This window comes from Heterocephalus glaber, unplaced genomic scaffold, assembly GCF_053883595.1.
Source record: "Heterocephalus glaber isolate CG9 unplaced genomic scaffold, H.glaber_assembly_v1.0 deba00001532, whole genome shotgun sequence".
NCBI lineage: Eukaryota > Metazoa > Chordata > Mammalia > Rodentia > Bathyergidae > Heterocephalus > Heterocephalus glaber.
In genome coordinates, this window is record NW_028258330.1 from 20,134,913 (window position 1) to 20,154,128 (window position 19,216).

At 45.2% G+C, this 19,216-nt stretch overlaps 2 protein-coding genes and 5 non-coding genes across 9 annotated transcripts; 1 reads left to right on the forward strand and 6 right to left on the reverse strand.

Moving 5' to 3' along the window:
* Positions 1–7,990: 7,990 nt before the first annotated feature.
* Positions 7,991–13,816, forward strand: Idh3b (isocitrate dehydrogenase (NAD(+)) 3 non-catalytic subunit beta). Of its 3 annotated transcripts, XR_002393444.2 has the most exons (13): positions 7,992–8,078; positions 8,216–8,290; positions 8,401–8,499; positions 8,603–8,723; positions 11,319–11,379; positions 11,454–11,586; positions 11,688–11,821; positions 11,915–12,017; positions 12,113–12,259; positions 12,495–12,589; positions 12,687–12,747; positions 13,366–13,618; positions 13,692–13,816. XR_002393444.2 is itself a non-coding variant. In XM_004840670.4 (12 exons), exons 1-12 carry the CDS (start codon positions 8,043–8,045, stop codon positions 13,770–13,772), a joined length of 1,146 nt encoding a protein of 381 aa, XP_004840727.1. In that variant the 5' UTR covers positions 7,991–8,042; the 3' UTR covers positions 13,773–13,816. The 3 variants fall into 3 exon arrangements, 2 of the variants coding, with proteins under 2 accessions (XP_004840727.1, XP_004840726.1); XM_004840670.4 differs by lacking the exon at positions 13,366–13,618 and having other exon boundaries at positions 7,991–8,078; XM_004840669.4 differs by having other exon boundaries at positions 13,366–13,816.
* Nop56 (NOP56 ribonucleoprotein) lies at positions 13,817–19,115 on the reverse strand. Its single transcript, XM_004840672.3, has 12 exons — positions 19,085–19,115; positions 18,841–18,930; positions 18,387–18,501; positions 17,518–17,679; positions 17,166–17,364; positions 16,619–16,806; positions 16,386–16,537; positions 16,121–16,221; positions 15,621–15,769; positions 15,254–15,375; positions 14,934–15,071; positions 13,817–14,282 (listed from the first exon to the last, which is right to left on the reverse strand). The coding sequence occupies exons 1-12, from the start codon at positions 19,085–19,087 to the stop codon at positions 13,914–13,916; spliced, it is 1,788 nt and encodes a 595-aa protein (XP_004840729.1). The 5' UTR covers positions 19,088–19,115; the 3' UTR covers positions 13,817–13,913.
* On the reverse strand, positions 15,142–15,212 carry LOC147824681 (small nucleolar RNA SNORD57). The gene has a single exon (XR_015442121.1). It is a non-coding gene; the product is annotated as a small nucleolar RNA SNORD57 (small nucleolar RNA).
* Positions 15,470–15,539, reverse strand: LOC147824682 (small nucleolar RNA SNORD56). Its single transcript, XR_015442122.1, has one exon. It is a non-coding gene; the product is annotated as a small nucleolar RNA SNORD56 (small nucleolar RNA).
* LOC147824683 (small nucleolar RNA SNORD86) lies at positions 15,974–16,059 on the reverse strand. The gene has a single exon (XR_015442126.1). It is a non-coding gene; the product is annotated as a small nucleolar RNA SNORD86 (small nucleolar RNA).
* Positions 16,939–17,070, reverse strand: LOC147824684 (small nucleolar RNA SNORA51). Its single transcript, XR_015442128.1, has one exon. It is a non-coding gene; the product is annotated as a small nucleolar RNA SNORA51 (small nucleolar RNA).
* On the reverse strand, positions 17,820–17,890 carry LOC147824685 (small nucleolar RNA SNORD110). Its single transcript, XR_015442093.1, has one exon. It is a non-coding gene; the product is annotated as a small nucleolar RNA SNORD110 (small nucleolar RNA).
* Positions 19,116–19,216: the final 101 nt, after the last annotated feature.

The window sequence follows — 19,216 nt, forward strand, 5'->3', positions numbered from 1 at the left end:
TTCACTTTCATTAAAATTACGTGAGATACTCAGTACTTTATTATTATAAAACACGCTTTGTGTTAGATGAGTTTGTGCAGCTGTGGATTAATGTATGTGTTCTGAACATATGTAAGATAGGCTAGGCTAAGCTATGATGTTTAGTAGGTTAGCTGTATTAAAAGAATTTTCAACTTAATGATATTTTCAATCTACAGTGGATTTATTGGGACTTAAATTTATCATAAATTGAGGAACTTCTGTAGTTGATAAAGGTAGAATTTATCATCTGGAGGAAAAGATGTGTAAATGATAACTGGGGCAATTAGCTGAACTTTTGGAGAAAAAAAGAAAGTTAAATCTTCATCTTTCCCCATCACAAAACTAAATTTCAGATAAATTAATGACCTAAAACAAACACACAAAACCATAACAGTGTTAGAAAAAAATATTTGAGAATATGCTTATTATCTTAAAGTAGAAGAGGGGTTCTGAAACAGAAACTAGAGCATTGAAGGAAAAGAAGGACATATTTCTGTATTATGATATGTACTGCAGGTACATATAATATGAGCAATTTTAGAGTATCGTGAAAGGGCTGGGGTCCTCCGCCCTTCTCTTTCCTGTCCTTTCCCCTGGTGATTGGAATGCCAGAACTAGAACAACTATCTTGAGATGGAAGTTATGCAAGGTGGGCCAGTGAGATAACAAGTCCATGCCTCTGAGACTGTCATGGGCCATTTCAGCCTTGCATCATCTGTTGCTCTCTTGTTTAGGCTGTATGGTTTGTGTTATCATTTGCAGCTGAATTCAAGGCTGATATAGTAGCCCAGCTTCAAATGAAGTATCATGGTGGCTGTTAGCCATTGGTTCTGTACTCTGGTTGACTTTCAGAGTCATCAAGGAAATTAAAAAAAACAAAAACACCAGTGTCTGGACCCCACCCAAGACTAACTGCATCAAAACTTAAGGCCCAGAGAGGTGTTGGGAATTGCATTCAGGGCCTTCACACTGAGGTATATCCTCAGAATCTTTTTTATTTTGAGACTCACTAAGTCCTTTAATTGTGTAGGCTGGGCTGGAATTTGCAATCCTCCTTCCTCAGCCTCTGAGTGCCAGGATTACAGATGAGCACCACCAAATCCTGCTCAAATAGGTATTTTTAAAAGGCTCTCAGGTGATTCTGATGTGCAGCCAGGATGTGGAGAATGGGTTTAAACCAATCTGGACAAAACTCTTCCCCTTTTCCCAGCTCCCCTTGAAGTGGAAGTGGTCACATATTTGGTAATGACCTGTGATACCTAAGAAATCTAAGAATGTTTCTGGGAAAGCTTTTACATTTCTGAAAAGAAGGAATGGTCAGGGTTTTCCTTTCATATTCTAGTATACTATGAAGCAGAACAAAAGAACAGGTTCTGGTTATTGTCTAAGATATGGTGTCTCTTGGGCCAGGGATTTAGCTCAGTGGTTTCGCTGCCAGCTGTGCAAGCGCAAGGACCCGAGTTCGATCCCCGGTACCCAAAAAAAAAAAAAAAAAAAAAGATATGGTGTCTCTCAGATGTCTAAGATATCTAAGATATAGTTTTGAATGAAAAAAGTAAATTATAGAATAGTAAGCATATAGAATATGAAATCATTTATTCTGAAACATATGCCATACATTAAATGCTATACTCTCTCTTAGAAAGAGTGTGTGTGTGCTGGTGCATGCACGCTAGCAGGGAAAAGCTTTTGAAGGTGATAATTGATTCTGAGGACAGGGTGAAAGAATTGAGGGCTATCGTTGAAGTGGTAAGGAACTTTGGTGGCCTTGTTTATAATTTTTATTTTTAAAAAAGAAGATTGTTATCACTTACTTAGTGTCTAATTTTAAACATTTAAGCAGAATTTTACATTAAAACTAATAGAAAGTAGGGAGATAGAGCTTTTTCAAGGCAGGCGTGTTGCCACTGAGCTAAATCCCTGGTGATAGAGCTTTTTCAAATGCTCTAAAGGAGATCAAGAGGTGAATGGAAGGTAGGAGGAAGGAGGGGAGAGAAGGAGGATGAAAAAAGGAATGAAGATGAGTTATGTACATGTACCAACTCCACACAAGGAATGTAAACTTTATGTACCACAAATGTGTGGTGATAAAAAAAAACTAATAGAAAAAAAGAGGTTCAACTCTTTGTGGGCTCTTCCCAGTCATTGATATCACCTTTCTCTATTTCAGCCCCCCCCCGCCCATGCTGGTCTCTCCATTTTACCACGAAAGAGACCTCTTTCTAGGTCTCTTGCCTTATCCAAGGCCACTATGCTGGCTCACTCCCACAGTGATCAGAGTGACCCATCCAGTACTGTGGGTCTGAGTCTTCATATGCCAAATCTCCTTGGCACCCACTCCCATAATTCCATCTGGGCCTTTGTTATCACAGGCATATGGTCCACCTCCAGAAGTGCTGGTGGATCCATCTTACTTGTTCAACTCCCACAAATAATACTCTTTGAATACTTTAGGATCTTTGATTCTTTTTACTTGCCTATTACATTTCTTCTGGCTATCTTCTCTTACCTCCTGATACCATTTTACCAGCACTCTCAACTCCTTTGTACCACTCTCTGACAAAACATCACTTTTAGATGAAGCTAAATGTTTTCTTTCTCCATGGAATCACACACAATGGTACCATGATAAGTTTCATGGTCATCAACCTTAACAGGATACCTTGTATTGCTCATACATCTCTCTCCATTCCTCTTAGCCTTAGATTTACTTCCTCAATACTCCTCACTATATATACGTCATCTCTTCACACAGCTCTTCTAGTTTCTCAGGCAGCATGTTCGTTTTCACACCCACAAGGTAGTACTGTAGCTACCTTGCTGAGACCTTCCTTAGCTGCTCCATCTCATCTCTCAACTGCTCCAAGTATTGCTGCAAGTATTAACTGCTCACAACTTCCTCCTCTAGAGTAGTGTCCCTGGCTTATGCCATGCAAGGCTGAAGCAAGATAATAAGTCTTTCCCAAACTTGGACAACCTTGAGTCCTCATTCATTCTCCAGGGCTCCACTGGGGCCACATGGCCTTCCTCCTGAGAACATGCCACATATAAGTTATTTATTTTTTGGTATTAGGGATTGAACTTGGGTCCTTGCACTTGCGAGGCAGGTGCCAGAAACACTGAGCTAAATCCCGGGCCCACATGTAAGTTATTTGCGTAACAAATAATCCTGGCCTCTGCTTCTAGGGAGCTTAACCTAAGACACCACCTTTACTTATATATCTCTTTTCCCCTCAAATGAGGTCACCTGTCCTTTATAATCCTGTTTATCCTTCAGTCCCAGAACAAGTTCTCCCTCTTTTTAGAATATTTCTCAGACTTCAAGGAGTTGTCTTTTATTATATTACTCTTTTCCCCCCTTTTTTGGTACTAGGGATTGAGCCCAGGGCCTTGCTTTGCTAGGCAGGCATCATACCACTGAGCTACATCTCCAGCCTGACATTACTCTTTACTCATGGCTATAGAAAAAGAGCCAGTAGGCCTAACACAGAAGAAATTCTTAACCCTCTGTGTGCTGCGGACCTTTTTGGAAGACTACTGAAGGCTGTGGATACCTTTTTAGAGAAGGCCTTTAAGTTTATAAAAGAAATAAGACAAAAAGAAAAGCCATTATGTGATATATGGTAATAAAAATGGTACCTTGTAATATAATGATATGTGTGGTACTTCATCACTGTATTAAATAACATGATCTAGCATTGGGTCCATAATATCGAAGTAGAGATGAGAGAAAATGATATTTTAAGATATCTATTGTAACTGAAATGTGATATGAAAATATCTATGCATAATTTCTGTTAGTGATAAAGTCAAGTGTTTTGCAGGCTGTACTGTGATCTCCAAGATTAAAGGAAATGCTAAATTTCAGTTAGAGGTTGATGAGAGTAAAGATATGGCTTTTGGATTTTTCTACCTAGAATAATGGTATTGATTTCTTTTTTTTCTTCATCTTCCTTTTTTTCCCTGTGTTTATATTTTGTTCACCAAGAATATGGGGGTCCCAACTCTGGTAATAGACAGGTAATTGAGGTCTTTCTATATAGTCGAAGCCAATTTTGAAATCACTGTGTAGCCCAGGCTGCCCTTGAATTCATAATCCTGTTTTCTGAGGTCACAGGTGTGTGCCTCCTCACCTGACCACAGTATTGATTTCTATTCATGGTCATTTGGAGTTCTGTGTACCCTATGTCAGGACCCCTGTGCTGGAGGACTAGTGGGTCTAGGAAACTGACATTCAGTTCACTCAGTCTCACAATGAACACTCATATATGGGCAGATCACTCATTATTATGGCCTCTGGTGCTACCTAGAGGAGGCTCCATAATAGTTAGAAGGGAACAAAATGGTTTCACTCCTTCCCACGACTCAAGAGACTGATTAAGGAACTTTTCAAAGGTCCTGACTGGACTTCCCCTTATGAGACCTTCATGGGAACTCAAAGGCCAGAAGAACTTGCTAAGCTCACAGGAGAATACAATGGCCTTTGGATAATAATAGTCTCACCTCCTTGGCCTGGGTCACCTAGTAACCTACATCCATCCCTTTATCGTGGTGACAGCTATGTAGTGTTTTATCAACAGATATTTTTAGGGTTAGGCTGGGTTCAGAATTTAGGGATGGAAATGATGTTATAGCTATCCTCAAGAAAACCAGTATTTTTTAGAATGAAAATTAGGTTATTATCAGAGATTGGAAAAACCTAGCACATCTTTTCTCTTTCCCACTGTTTTGGTTTCTATCTAGATGTCCTCTGAAGCCTCATGCATTCACAGGAGCTATCTGGATCATGAGAGTATGATACTCATCAGTGGATTTGCCAATGATGAGTTCATAGCTAAATATAATGCTGGGAGGTAAAGCCTGGTCAGAGCAGGTGGGTCACTGGTGGCATGGCCCAGGTCTAGCTCTTCCTCACTCCTCCCTTGGTCTTACTCTTTGCTGCCTGTTGTCATGAAACTCTGGTAAAGTTGAGGTCTGTAAAGATGGAGCAGAGGAGAGCTTAGTTGCTCTTCCTTCTCTGTCATGCCCCTCTGCCATGCTACCCTGCCTTGGAGCCAGTGGACTATGGACCCAAACCTCTACAAACAATGAGCCAAAATAAACCTCTCCTCCTTACAGTTTGTGGGTGTCAGGTATTCTATCTCAGGAAAGAGAAAGTAACTAAGACATCTACTCTAAATGACCTGAAGTAAATACAAAATATTATTTAAAAAAGAGCAATCTCCCACTTTTTTCAGTAGTGTGCCAATTAATCTAGATTATCAATTTGACTGAATTAAGAGGATGACTGGATTATGAAGTTGCTAAGCTCATCAGTGGGTTAACCTATTGATGAATTTGTAGCTAAATGGTGGGGCCTAGTTGGAGGCAGTGAATCATGGGGGAATAAACTTGAGAACTATATCTGGCCTCTGGCACCTTCCTCTTGGGCTCTTTCTCTGTTCTCTGTTTTCTAAACGCCATGAATTGCATTCAGAGCACGAAGAGCAGCTTTTCTCTATCATACCTTTCCACTATGATCTTTCTTCCTTGGAGCCAGCCAACCTTGGACTGAAACCTCTGACCCTGTGAGTCAAATTAAACCTCTCCTGCTTTAATCTGTCAGGTATTTTGTTCCAGTAATGGGAAAGTGGATGAATATAATTAGAAAAAGAGATGTTTGGAGAAGAAAAATGGTAGTAGATGGCAATAACAATGTAAAAGTCAGGACTAGGGAGTCTATGGAGGCAAAGTTGGTGGTGTTCTCTTCTTTTAATTTGTTTTGTGGGATATATTAATGGAGATAGACAAGTATATTAACATTTTATATTAAATTATATTAACTGTAATAATGTAACATGTAATGCTTAAAAATAATGTAATAATGTAACACTTTTTATTTGATCAAAACTTACACATTTTCTAACCTTTAATCCCACTACTATAGAGAAGAACGCTCCCCCTAAAGGAATGCAGAAAGGTAGCACTTACCCTGTCCATGGTCCCAGCTTAGAACTACTGCATTCTCTCCCTTGTGCTGAAATAACACCCAGCCACCTTTTTGGTTAGATGAAGCATTTATCACACAGAGGACTTAACTCGTGGTTTTCAAATTTTACTGTTTATCATGTGGAGGAGCCTGTTTAAAATATATATTCTGGTTCTGGGGTGTGTAGCTCAGTAGTAGAGTGCATGCTTAGCATTACCAAGGCCACAAGGTCCCATGTCTCAGTGATCCTTCTGTCTCAGTCTGGGACAGGAGTGCGGGGACTACAGGTGTGTGCCACCATGCCTGGCTTAGGAGCTCTATTTCTAAAACAAGGCACAGAGGATTCCTGGTTGCCATAGCCTACAGTCCAGTGATATCAGGAAGGAAATGTTCTTTAAAGAACTTATCTTTCATAAATTTCTTTTTTTTTTTTCCGGTACCAGGATCAAACTCAGCACCTGGTGCTTGTGAAGCAGGCATGGTGCCACTGAACTAAATCCCAGGTCCCATAGACTTCTTTTCTTAGTTTCTTACATGATTAAGGCTCCTGAGGGAACACTGACCATGTGAAAACAAAGGAAAACATTTTACAATTCCAAGGTAAGCTCTAAGAAAACTGTTGATAAAGCATTACAATTACCACAGTTTCCTGAACCCCAGGTATAAATCTTGTATGCATAAAAAAGATATCTGGACTTGCACCTCATGCAGATGCTTTTGCCTGCCTTCTCACTTGAAGGCAAATTCTCTCTATATAAATCTACTTTACCATAAATTCTACCTGTGCTTCTGTCTACCTATGTGTCTTCACTTTTTTTTTTTTTTTTTAATTTTTTTGGTACCGGGGATCACTCAGGACCTTGCACTTGTGAGGCAGGTGGCAGAACCATTGAGCTAAATCCTCGTCCCGTACCTATGTGTCTTGATTGAATTATTTCATCAAAGTCACAAAGGACCAAGGGGGTTTGCAAGGGCTAGTTCCTAGAGGGGTCAGGACCTAGCTTCCTGTTGACACTGGGATTTGGATTGAGCAAGTCTGAGGTGGGACTCATAAACCTGAGTTCTTAACAAGTGGTGCCAGTCCACTTGGACAGATGACTCAAAACTCACACTTCCAGGATACTGGGTTAGGCATATCTTCCTGTCATTTTGTTTTCAGTCAGGTAAACAATATATGACTAGAAATTTAAAAAATCTAGTTTGAAATTCACCTTTGGTCCCACTTTTACATGTTTTAACTAATTTCCAACATCACTTATAGGCTTTTCCTGGAAAGTTCAAGCCTGGGACAAACTGTTAGGGAAATCTTCCAGAGAAATGAACAAGATCCTATAGGAAAAACAATGAAGAAACTTGATTAACACAGGGTAGATGGCAGGTTAGTAGATTGAAAGAGAAACCTGACACTTATCTTGTCCCACTCACCGTGTGGTGTCCATTTAATGATCCTAGTGTTCGACATGCAAGTGTTCAATTAGTACTGGTTAAAGGGAGCAAGAAACACACAGTTACAAATACTGTACATTAAGAAGATCCAAGCAGAGCATGATTGTACATGCCTGTAATCCCAGCACTCTGGGAGGCCGAGACAGGAGGACCGACAGGTTCAGTCCAGGCTGGGCAATTTAGAGACTTAGTGAGACCCTGTCTAGGAAAAACAAAAAGGAGGCGGGGGAGGGGGCCTGAGTTCAATCTCCAATATTGTAAAGAGGCAGGAGGAGTCCGAGGGCGAGAGGGAAGGATTCCCCGGAATTGTTTCTCAACCTCTTGTTAAACTCGAGTCCTCGTTTGATAAAGGCACATACTCTCCTTTAATGTTATTTTGAAGTTTCAACATCAGTTAAATATGGCGACTGAAAATACAGCAATAGACAAAGTGCTTATGTGTCTCATGTACCTCCACCCTGAAGAGGAGAAGGATGGTAAGTGTGCAGTCGGTGCAGGTAAGCGGGACTCAGAGGATCACTAAAGCGCACCAGCACAAGCCGGAAGTAGGGAGCCGGCACTGCACTAGCTTCTGGCGTCACGTCCGGGGCGACTTCCTGCCCAGATCATGGCGGCTTTGAACGGTGTCCGCTGGCTGACCCGAGTGAGGGCGGGTGACACGTCGGGGTTGGGGTGGGCGGAGAAGCGGAGGATATTTCCAAGGGCTTCCTAAGGAGGGCAAGGTCATTGCAGTGTTGTGGTCTGGGGGTCCCAGGTCTAATCTCGCTGTCTCTGTCGCAGGCAGTGGTTGCCGTCCGGAGCCCTGGGGCATGGAGAGGTCTGAGTATTTCAGTCACAGCGAATGCAGCTTCTCAGGTACGCCCGAGGCCCCGCTCTAGTTTCTCGCGCCTCCCCTGCTTTCTTCTCTCCCTCTTCCTACGGCCCTTCTCCCTCGCCAGCTCTATCTTAGCTGTCCCCATTCACAGGCTCAAGACATGAAAGTCGAGGGCGCATTTCCTGTGACCATGCTGCCGGGAGATGGCGTTGGGCCGGAGCTCATGCATGCTGTCAAGGAGGTGTTCAAGGTAAATAGCCCGGGGGGACACCTCAGGCTTCTGGGGAGATGGAATGGTTTGGAAAGGGTTTATTTGACCTTGACGCGGTCTTTTTTGGGACCTGTCCCTAAAGGCTGCTTCTGTCCCAGTGGAGTTCCAGGAGCACCACCTGAGTGAGGTGCAGAATATGGCCTCTGAGGAGAAGCTGGAGCAGGTGCTGAATTCCATGAAGGAGAACAAAGTGGCCATCATTGGTATGTGTGCCTCCTTGCCATCCTGCCCATGTGCCATTTAAATTGAAATGAGCAGTGTTCATTAAGCCCCTCCATATCTGAATACATCAACTTTCCAGAGTTCCCACTGCTGATACTTGGGTATTTGTTCCTTTTCACTGGAAACTCAAGAGTCATGTCAGCTGTTAGCTGTCTATGCAGGAAGGCTCCATGGTTTTGGTGTCTTGTCCTGAGGTGACATCATTCATTGTTAAGTCTCATTAATTGTGTTTCTAGATTGCCACTTCTAACTGCCCCTTTTCTTCTGTCTTCTCTCTTGCCGCTCTACTTTACTGTCCTCATTAAATTTTTTTGGCTTCCAGTTCTGCCTCTACAGTCCAACTTTTACATCTCTTTCAACTTGACTTTGCCAGGCCCATCTTTAGCGTAGGAAAGTAAGTTCTTCATAAGCTAAATCTTAGTTTTTTCTGGGCCGGGGATTTAGCTTAGTGGTTCCGCCACCTGCCTCAAAAGTGCAAGGTCCTGAGTTCAATCCCCGGTACCAAAAAAAAAAAAAAAAAGCTCCCGCACATAAATCTTAACTTTTCTGCCTTGGTTTCCACAATACTTGTTCTGTGCTTTGATCACACTAGACTTTGTTAGTTTCCAAATATATGTACAGAGGACCCTTAAGTTACAACTGGCCTGACACATGAACAACTTGGGTTATGACCAGAATTTTAGTTTTAACTTGCAAACTGTCTTGAGTTACGACCTGAATGCTGGCCTCTTTACTTCCAGATGGTCTCAGGTTCATCTTAAAGAGTTCTGGAAGGAACATCATAACATCCTTTCCTGTGTGGGGTTGAGAAATCCTGGACCAGTGTCACTCTAAGGACACTGAGATCTGCCTGGAAGAAAGTGTGGCTTAAAATTATACAGGAGAGAGAATTTGAAGGCTGTGTAGAGGAGACTGAGGCTTCAGTTGACGAACCTGAGTTACAACCAGCCCTCGTGAACTAATTGAGTTTGTAAGTCAAGGGTCCACTGTACTGCCTTGGCTTAATGTTATTTCTTCTGCCCAGAAGGTGTTTCCTTTGATGCCACTTGTTAGAATCCTCATCCATGATACTGCAGTAGTTTCCCGTGGCTGCCATAACAAAGTACCACCAACTTGGTGACTGAAATTAATAGAAATTTATTCTCAGTGTTAGAAACCAGAAGTCTGAAATTAAGATGATGGCAGAGCCATACTCCTAAAGGCTTAGGGGAGAATCCTTTCTGCTTCTTCCTGATATTCCTTAACTTGTAAATGAAATTCTTCAGTCTTTTCCTTTACCTTCATATGGCTTTGCCCCCCTTGTGTCTCTATATCTATATTCCTCCTTTATAAGGATTTATTGTTGGATTTAGGGCCCACCCTAATCCTGGACAGTTTCATCTCAAGAATGGATTACAGGGCCGGTGATTTAGCTCAGTGGTTCTGATCCCTGCCTCGAAAGCGCAAGGTCCCGAGTTCAATCCCTGGTACCAAAAAAAAAAAGAATCTGGGTTACATTTACAAAGATCCTTTATCCAAATAAGGTCACATTCACAGGTGTTTAGGATTAAGGAATGGACATACCATTTTTGGGGATCATTATTCAACCCATTGGATTCATTTAATCTAAAGTCTGACCGAAGCACTAGCTCTTCTGTGACATTTCCTGTTATTACCAGAGGGGATTCTTCTCTGTGCTCCTTTGCATGTTGTTAATACTATTCCTATGGTATTTATTCCCTTTTATATTAGTTTTGTTCCCCCAGTGCATTGCTTGCTCCTTGAGGGCAGAAGTTGTGTGGTTTTTGACTGATACCTGTTGTCTGACATAGTTTGATTTTCAGTAAGTATTGGCTTAGAAAATGTCAAATAAGTAGACATAGAAATATCAAAGAAGGTCATAGATTACCTAGCATTGTTTTTCACCCTGCTATTAAATACAGGCTTTTTTATGAGAAACAAAAAGAAAAAAAAAGCTGGCCTCTTTTTAGGTCATTTTGAAGTTTAAACATTAACTAAATATGGTGGCTGAAAGTAAAGCAGTAGACTAAATATTTCTTATTTTTTGAGACAAGATCTCACTATTTAGTTCAGATTAGCCCAGGCTGGCCTCAAACTCATGGTGATCCTCTTGCCTCATTCTCCTGAGTGCTGGGATTATAGGTGTGTGCTACCATGCCTGTGTTTTATTTTTTTTTTGGTACCGGGGATTGAATTCGGGACCTTGTGCTTGCGAGGCAGATGGCAGAACCACTGAACTAAATCTCTGGCCCAGAGGAAAGCATTGGATTGTTGTGTTTTTTGTACCTGGGAATTGAACTTGGGACCTTGCGCTTGCAGGGCAGGCAGCAGAATCACTGAACTAAATCCCTGGCCCTGCCTGTGTTTAAATATTTGAATTTATTTTATTAAAAAATATTTCTGATTTTAATAAGAATGTCTCTTTTGCCTTGTGCCCACAGGCAATTAAGTCACAAATTTGGGAATTGGAGATGGGAACCTGGGTTGCATTATGTTCCTGGAGGAATTGGACACTGGTCTCTGTCCTTTGGGCATGGCTCATGCCTAACAGTGCTTCCCTTATTTTGTTTATGCAGGAAAGATCCATACCCCAATGGAGTATAAGGGGGAACTAGCTTCCTATGATATGCGGCTAAGGTAGGTGGCTGTGAGAATTTGGGTTAGAGGGGTGCTGGGCACCAGGTGCAGAGCTGATGCCTGTCCATCTGTAGGCGTAAGTTGGATTTGTTTGCCAACGTAGTCCATGTGAAGTCCCTTCCTGGGTACATGACTCGGCATAACAATCTAGATCTGGTGATTATTCGAGAGCAGACAGAAGGGGAATACAGCTCTCTGGAGCATGAGGTAAGTCCTTGGAAACTGGGGAGGCAAGTATGGAGGTGGGAGAAAGGGGGAGCTCCTCCTTGCCTTCTCATCGTCACTCAGCTGCTTCCCTTCTTATCTAGAGTGCAAGGGGTGTGATTGAATGCTTAAAGATTGTTACTCGAACCAAATCTCAGCGGATTGCAAAGTTTGCCTTTGACTATGCCACCAAGAAGGGGCGGAGCAAGGTCACAGCTGTCCATAAGGCCAATATCATGTGAGGGGCATGGCTTTGTATGGAAAAGATTCCTAGGGAGGTGGCCCCCTTGCACTCTCCTGGCTGATTTTGTTCCCTTTGGCCTGTGAACAGGAAACTTGGGGATGGGTTGTTCCTGCAGTGCTGTGAGGAAGTTGCTGAACTGTATCCCAAAATCAAGTTTGAGACAATGATCATAGACAACTGCTGCATGCAGGTGAGACCATCCCCATGTCTCCACTCTCATGATACTGGGATAGAGTGAGGAATAGAATTCACTGGTCTTCCTCATTCCCCCATCTTACCCCCTAGCTGGTGCAGAATCCTTACCAGTTTGATGTGCTTGTGATGCCCAATCTCTATGGGAACATTATTGACAATCTGGCTGCTGGCCTGGTTGGGGGAGCTGGTGTGGTCCCTGGTGAGAGCTACAGTGCCGAGTATGCAGTTTTTGAGACGGTGAGTGAGGCCATTTCCTCCCTCATCTGTATTCTCTTCCTCTGGTCTCAAGTCTCCTTCTATTCCTCCCTCATTCCAATACTGCCCCCTCCTAATGATCCTGGCCCCTTGTCCCCCATCTCCATACCTCTTCTTGGTGACATTGGCCTTACCCTCTACCCCAATGCTCTTTCTGGATCTCAGCCTCTGCAGGTGTGTGCCTCCTCCCAGTGACTTTGGCCTTCTCTCTCCACAGGGTGCCCGACATCCATTTGCCCAAGCAGTGGGCAGGAATATAGCCAACCCCACAGCCATGTTGCTGTCAGCTTCCAACATGCTTCGGCATCTCAAGTAGGTCATGAGAGGCTGGAGTTGGAGGCTGGGTGGTGTAAGAGGGAGCGCAGGTGGTCTTCTGAGAGCCTGATTTTCTTCCTGTCCCCATCAACAGTCTTGAGTATCACTCCAGCACGATTGCTGATGCAGTGAAGAAGGTGATCAAAGTTGGCAAGGTGAGTTTAGAAAGGTGTTAGATTCAGGGGCTTGGCACTACATACTGGGAAACCTGGAAGGGGCCTCCATTCTTGACAGATCCCCAGAACATCTGCTCTGTAATTCTCAGGGCTCTTTACCTCCTTCCTCTTGGCTGTTTCATCCTCTTGGTCTTCTTTGCCTCTTTATTTTCCCATCTGCTTTTCCCTCTTGCGCTCTATCCATTGCCCCTTTCATGGGCCATCTGCAGAATATGTGGCTGGCTGGGGTGGTGCAGTGGGGCAGATAGCAGGTAGGATGAGGCACCAGCTTCACCTTCTCCATCCCTGGGAGCCCATCTTCATTTCCATTCCTCCCTCCTGATCTTTTTCATTTCCTGAGGCAACCCTCTCTTTTCTGATGCACACTTCCCCATCTCTCCGTTCTGCTCAGCCTCCTGTCCTGCCTTGGCTGCAGCACAGCTCAGTGGCTCCGAAGAGCAAGCAGCTCCCTGCTCACCTACCTTTCATCTCTGCTGTACTGCATCTTTTCTGGCCCTCTAGCACTTTTGGGTCCCATGTCTTTGATCACATTGCCCTACCCGGCTTCATGGGCTCTCTTCTTTTTTTCCCCACGGCTATTGCCGGTGGTGGCTGTAGGTGCGGACTCGAGACATGGGCGGCTACAGCACCACAACCGACTTCATCAAGTCTGTCATCGGCCATCTACACCCCCATGGGGTCTAGAGCCCTTTATTCCCTCCAACTTCACAAGGACCATTACTACCTACACACCCATCCCTTCAGTTCAGTGGACCAGTGGAGACAGACCTTGACCTCTAGACAGTGGAGCATAATCGCTTTCCTGGGCAGTGCCTATGTCATCCTGAGGCTGGCTTCCTTAGGAAGCTGTGTATGTTGGGTGATGGTGGTGGGGTTAAGGGATGGGGTCTCAGCCACAGGACGATGACCATTTTCCCCCACAGGTTCGGACCTCCGACATGGGTGGCTATGCCACTTGCCATGACTTCACCGAGGCTGTCATTGATGCCCTGTCCCACCCATAGGTCCTGCCCACACCCACAAGGTGTCAATAAAGCATATATACAGATTTTTGTGATTTGTTTTTATTGATTGGGGATTTGGGATGGGGAAATGTTTCCTTGGGGCACATCCCACCCACCCCTCCCTCCCAGGGAATGTCCATTCTAATCTTCCTGGGGTGCTCTTTGGAGCTTTTTCTTTTTCTTGGCACTGCCCTTGCTGGCAGCAGCCTCCTCAGACCCACTGCTGACTGGCTCTTCCTTGGAAGAAAATTTTCTCTTTTTCTTGGGGACACTCCTGGCTGCCTCCTCTGGTTCACTAGCAGTTTCCTCCTTGGGCAAAGACTTTTTCCTTTTGGGTGGACTTATGCTGCCACCAGCTGTCTCTTCCAGATCACTACTAACCAACTCTTCCTTGGAAAAAGATTTCTTTTTTTTGGGTTTGGAGACTGAGACAGATGGATCATCCATTCCATTCTCCTGAGGAGCCTCCTGGAGCTTTTGCTTTTTCTTTTTGGGTTTTTCCTGTGTCTCCTAAAGGTGAAGAGGCATGGAGAAGTGTTACCTATGTGTGTGCACTTCCCCATAAAAGTCAGGGCAGAAAGGCAAACTGTCCAGTACTCCTGGGGTGACCAATAACTCTGGAAACCCAATCCCACAGCTATCCAAGAACATGTAAAGAGAAACTGTCTCAGGCTTTTAGGTAACCTATACAAAACCCTCCATGCTGGTCAAATAGGTCCATCATGCCAAATATCAAAGGGAAAACAAACCATGTCACAGATGGCACTAACTGCCCCCAGGGGGAGTAGTTCTAGCCTGGTACACTGGAGACCTCCCTGCACCCATGCCCACTGTGAAAGCGTACCATCTCTGGACACACATCTGAGAACAAGCAGAGCAGGAATTTACACTACCCCCTGTTGAGGAGTCCTGGGAAGCAGCCGAGGACAGAACACAACTTGCCCAGGGAACAAGTGTGTGCTATAACCAGCTCTCTGGGCTCTTGAGCAAGTTGTCTCAGCACCTATCTCCTTCCTATGTAGAATCAAGAGGTAGTTTAGATACTTCAATCCAAAAGCCTGGATTCCAGACCATGGCTTGAGGCAGCACATCCTCAGTTCTGCTGATGAAAATCCTACAATCTAGGATCTTCTCGGAGGGCTCACTTGCCAACAGACTGACCTCATGCTCCTCTGGAGTACTGCCGTTTTCTGAAGATGCCAGAGCAGCCAGTGCAGCCAGCCGCTTCTTTTCCTTCTTCAAGCGCTTCTTTTCCTGTTTCTCTAGCTTCCTGGTGATTTCAGCAGCAGCTTCCTCTGCCTGGCAAAAGAAAAATGGTGAAAAGGCCTGAAGAGCCCTGGCTCACTACACCCTCCTCTCTGGCTTTACTGGATCAGGCTCATTAAATCAGTTTTTTGCCTCCATTTTACAAAGTCAGGTCAAGACAGTTCATCACCTCCAGCAGCCAACTGTTTCTCTATTACTGAGCAAAACTCACTGACCTGAACCACTGCCTCTTTCATGACATCCAGATTCTTCCGTGGAATCTCGCCAGTCTCATAGAAGGACAGGCGCTCCTCAACTTGTTCTCGAAGCTTCTCCCCAAATACACTGGTGGGCACCTCTGGACATGTGGGGGATGGGGGGGTGGAAAGAAAGCCTGTCAGCCCCCAAAGCAACAAACCACCCCCCCCCCAGCATTTTCTCTACCCTCAGCTTCACTCAGACCCAATGTATCAACACTCACAAGGAGAACTCTGTTGACGAAAAATATTACCATCACTGTAGAAGCTAAAGTAGTCAGCCCCCAGTGGCGCCCCGCCCCCCGTCCTCCCAAGCCCTGCCAACTGCCAACTCTCCCACCCATACCAGAGAAGCAATCAATTCTGGAGGCAATACTGCACTTGTTTGCCAGGTATCGGGAGATGCGGCCTTTGTTCTTGGCAGCTGCTCGGCCAATGAAGGTGGAGTGGAAAATGAGTCCATATTTTGGTGTGTTACCCCTTGTCTTCAGGGCTCTGAGAGAATATTTAGTGAAGAATTTAATTTCAATCCTATAATCCAAGGTAGCTCCTCCCAAACCCCTCCCTCCCAAATCTCCAGCACGAGCCTCAGGCTGGGCTGGATCTTGTAGCCACACGTCAACCCACAGCTCTCAGAGGCAGATGGAAGGCATCCAATGTCGCTGACCTGGAAACTTTGTCCCTTTGCTGGGCCCTGGGAATCACTCAGACACCAGGACTGCCCATCACCCCCACAACAGAGGTCTGTATGGGTCAGGGAGCCCTGATCAGCCATCACTGTGATCCCCCAATAAGCAGTGCACACCAGAAGTGGCACCTGATGTGGGCAGGTGCCCTCACGGGTACCTGAACAGGGCCTTTTCAGCCCCAAGGATCTGCACTGTGGACGCTGGATACTTGGCCAGGTTGGTGAGGCTGCCAGCGTGAGCAATGAGACGTGCGCCTACCTGGAGAAAGATTTAAGGAAGTACAAATTGCTGACCTGAGCTGCACAACCCCTGCTTTCTTCTTCCTCATTACACCCAACTGGAGAAGATACTGTGGGTCCAAAAGTATAGCAGTGCAGAATGGTAACATTCCTATTCCCCCATTTGTGTTCCCCATGACGCACCGCTTCCCCAATTAGGGCTGACAGGCTGGGGGCTACTTGGCTCATCTTGGAACGGAGGTAAGTGTGTAGGCTCTGGCGATACTCTGACAAAGACACCACTCGACTGGAGAAGCTCTCGATGTTTATCAAGTCGATGGCAGATATGTCCATGCCTAGGAAACACCTAGTGTGAACAAAGGGGCTAGATATTCAGAGTCCCATACCTTTTGCCAGCTGCCAGGCTCTGCACTGACCCATGGAGGACCGTGAGGCATCCAGAATAGCCTTGGCCTTGGCCCCATCCATTGTCAGCTCCTCCAGCTTCTCCAATTTTTCCTCATTCAGCTCCCTTCGGTTTCCAATGAACTGAGCAAGTTGGCAGTATGTAGCATTGTCATTAATGATCTTCACTAGCTCTGGAAAGTGATAACCATACCACTCCCTGCAAAGAGGCATAATCACTCTTTGGCCCAGTGGCCACATCTCAAAACAATGAAGCCACAGCCTCAGCCCTTTCCATACCTATTTTGTCTGGAGATAAACAGGACAAGTCAGATTCAAATCCCCCTCAAGCCTATGTTTCCCCATTCACAATACAGACAAGGCACAAGGCCTGGGCTGAGGTGTATATGGGGAAGACTTACTTTGCCTCCTTTTTCTATACAATCAGTGTAAGAACACTGCCTGTGGTAAGCACCAGGAGGCCCTGTTGCAGCCCACACGGTCCTACCCACAGGAATGATCGGTTCTGACCTCAGGATGAAAAATTAGCTAAACTACAGATCAAACACTGCACCTTACCTGACACGCATAGAAAAGGTATTGATGTCTTTATCCAGTTGGTCCAGGAGGCTGATGGACTGGATGATCATGTTGTCTACCCGGTTCACATTAAATTTAACTTTGGCACGAGAGTAGCTGTGTCCCAGGCCTAGCTGCGCTTTACAGGCTGACAGATCTGTCAGACCTTTAACCAGATTATGGAAGTGTAGACGAACTCCTAAGAGTAAGATAGTATTGTGAGCAAGGGATTTGAGCTGGTTCTCACACTCATGGGTACCAGCAAGCAGATCTTCCCAGAAGCAACCTCAAACACCCTACTAAGTTTCCAAAACCTCCCTTGAAGATCTCAAGATTGGCAGGAGTATCTCACCTCGCAGGATCTCAGCTATTACGCCTCCAGTCTGGCAGTTGTATCCCAACTCCTCTTGTATAGCAGCACCAATCTTGGGGTCCCCAACCCCCAAGAGTACTTTCTTCTTTTTGGATGGCAGATGGGTCTCCAGGAGCAGACGGAGATCCTCATGAACAATGCCTCAGGAAAAAGAACACAGCTCCCACTAACGTGCTGAAGACTACTTAAATTACAAAAAGATCTCATTTATCTTTCAGCTTATTATGCTGGTCCTGTGGAACATGATGGGATGGCATGCTTAAGGTCCTTCCGTTCAGGCATTGCTCAGAGTCATGGAGACATCAGTGATTACATTCAGGGGATTGACAGATTTCACAAGTCATCACTGCAAAGCCTGGCTTGACCACGGGAGAAATGACTGAGGTCCAACAGCACCAGTGTAAAATATATAGAAAGATTATAACCTGTCCTGGAGTATTCAGTACCTGATTTGCCTTTCGGGATCAAACCCTATTTTTATATCCTTTATCAGAACAGAATAGCCCTTTCCAATAAATTGAAAGACACAGCAAAGAACCAGATACAATATTTGTGTGTAGGCAAACTTGGGCACAGCACCCCATAACCCCATTGGGAACTATTTAGCATTACAGGGCCAACAAGGAAATAAAACCTACATACTGGATTGTGTGCTACTGAACATTTAGTCTTTCATATTTCTCAAAAGTTGAGCAATGAGAATCAAATGTTTTAAATCACACAGTATAAGTCTCAAATACTGCCCAGCACACATCACATATGTATCAAATCACACAAAGGCAAATAATATTACATGCTCACTAAGGATTGTTAGCAGGAACCACATCTCAGTATCTCCCCGAACTCACCTTCAGACACTGCATTGGCATTTTCTAAGGCAACCTGGGAAGAGGAAAATGGACAAAAGGCCACCAGGCGAACGATGTTGTGGAACTTGCCCAGGTTGAGCACACACTCCTCCACCTGCGAGGAAAATGACAGATTTCTTCCCTTGCTCTACTCTCTATAGCACTAGTAGTTACCCGTCTTGTATATTGTTAAAATATAACGGTGCCTAGACCCCGCATCTTCCGTACTATTTTATCGCCACGAAGCAGAGTATGGGAGGCTTAGACCTAACCACTCATAAAACGATTCTAACCATGAATCAAGTTAAAGACCCCCGCTCCAGAGCCTTCCAAGCCTAGTCACCCCCCTCCCCCCGCCCCGCGCGGCCGGCCACGTGGGAGCGCGCGAGGCATGCTGGGGCTCGACAGCCTGGGGGCTGCTGCGGCCCCGGGTGAGCCCACCGATCCCACTCACCTGAGGCAGCAACAGACTGATCTCCTCTACTTCCTTCAGCGCCAAAAGCGCGTAGCCGACCGCGTGCTCGAAAAGCACGTGCAGCAGAACCTGGAAGGGGAGCCGGGGCGCGTACGTCAGCGAAGCTCCCAAGTCCGTTCGACCCCACTCGCAGAGCAGGCCCCGGCTCAAGAACGGGCTGGAACCCGAAGCCAGACCCAAGCAACAGCTTTCGCATAGCCCACAACCCACACCCACTCCTCACCATGGCGTCTGCTCTTTGCCCAGCTCGCAATGCGGCTAGTGGGCTCTGGCGCGCGGAAGCTGGCTCCTGAGGCCACGCCTTCTTTCGATTGACCAATCAGAAGCCAGGGATGACACCATTGCTGTGCTTTCA

Excerpts from the sequence above, each read along its gene's own strand:
- Nop56 (XM_004840672.3), bottom strand. Across the intron at positions 17,365-17,517 it reads AATAGCTGAGATCCTGCGAG|GAGTTCGTCTACACTTCCAT; the intron begins GTGAGATACTCC and ends TCTTACTCTTAG. Across the intron at positions 15,376-15,620 it reads CAGAATTGATTGCTTCTCTG|AGGTGCCCACCAGTGTATTT; the intron begins GTATGGGTGGGA and ends CCACATGTCCAG.
- Idh3b (XM_004840669.4), top strand. The coding sequence starts at position 8,043 with ATGGCGGCTTTGAACGGTGTCCGCTGGCTGACCCGA. Across the intron at positions 12,590-12,686 it reads AACATGCTTCGGCATCTCAA|TCTTGAGTATCACTCCAGCA; the intron begins GTAGGTCATGAG and ends CCCCATCAACAG. Across the intron at positions 12,748-13,365 it reads AGGTGATCAAAGTTGGCAAG|GTGCGGACTCGAGACATGGG; the intron begins GTGAGTTTAGAA and ends TGGTGGCTGTAG.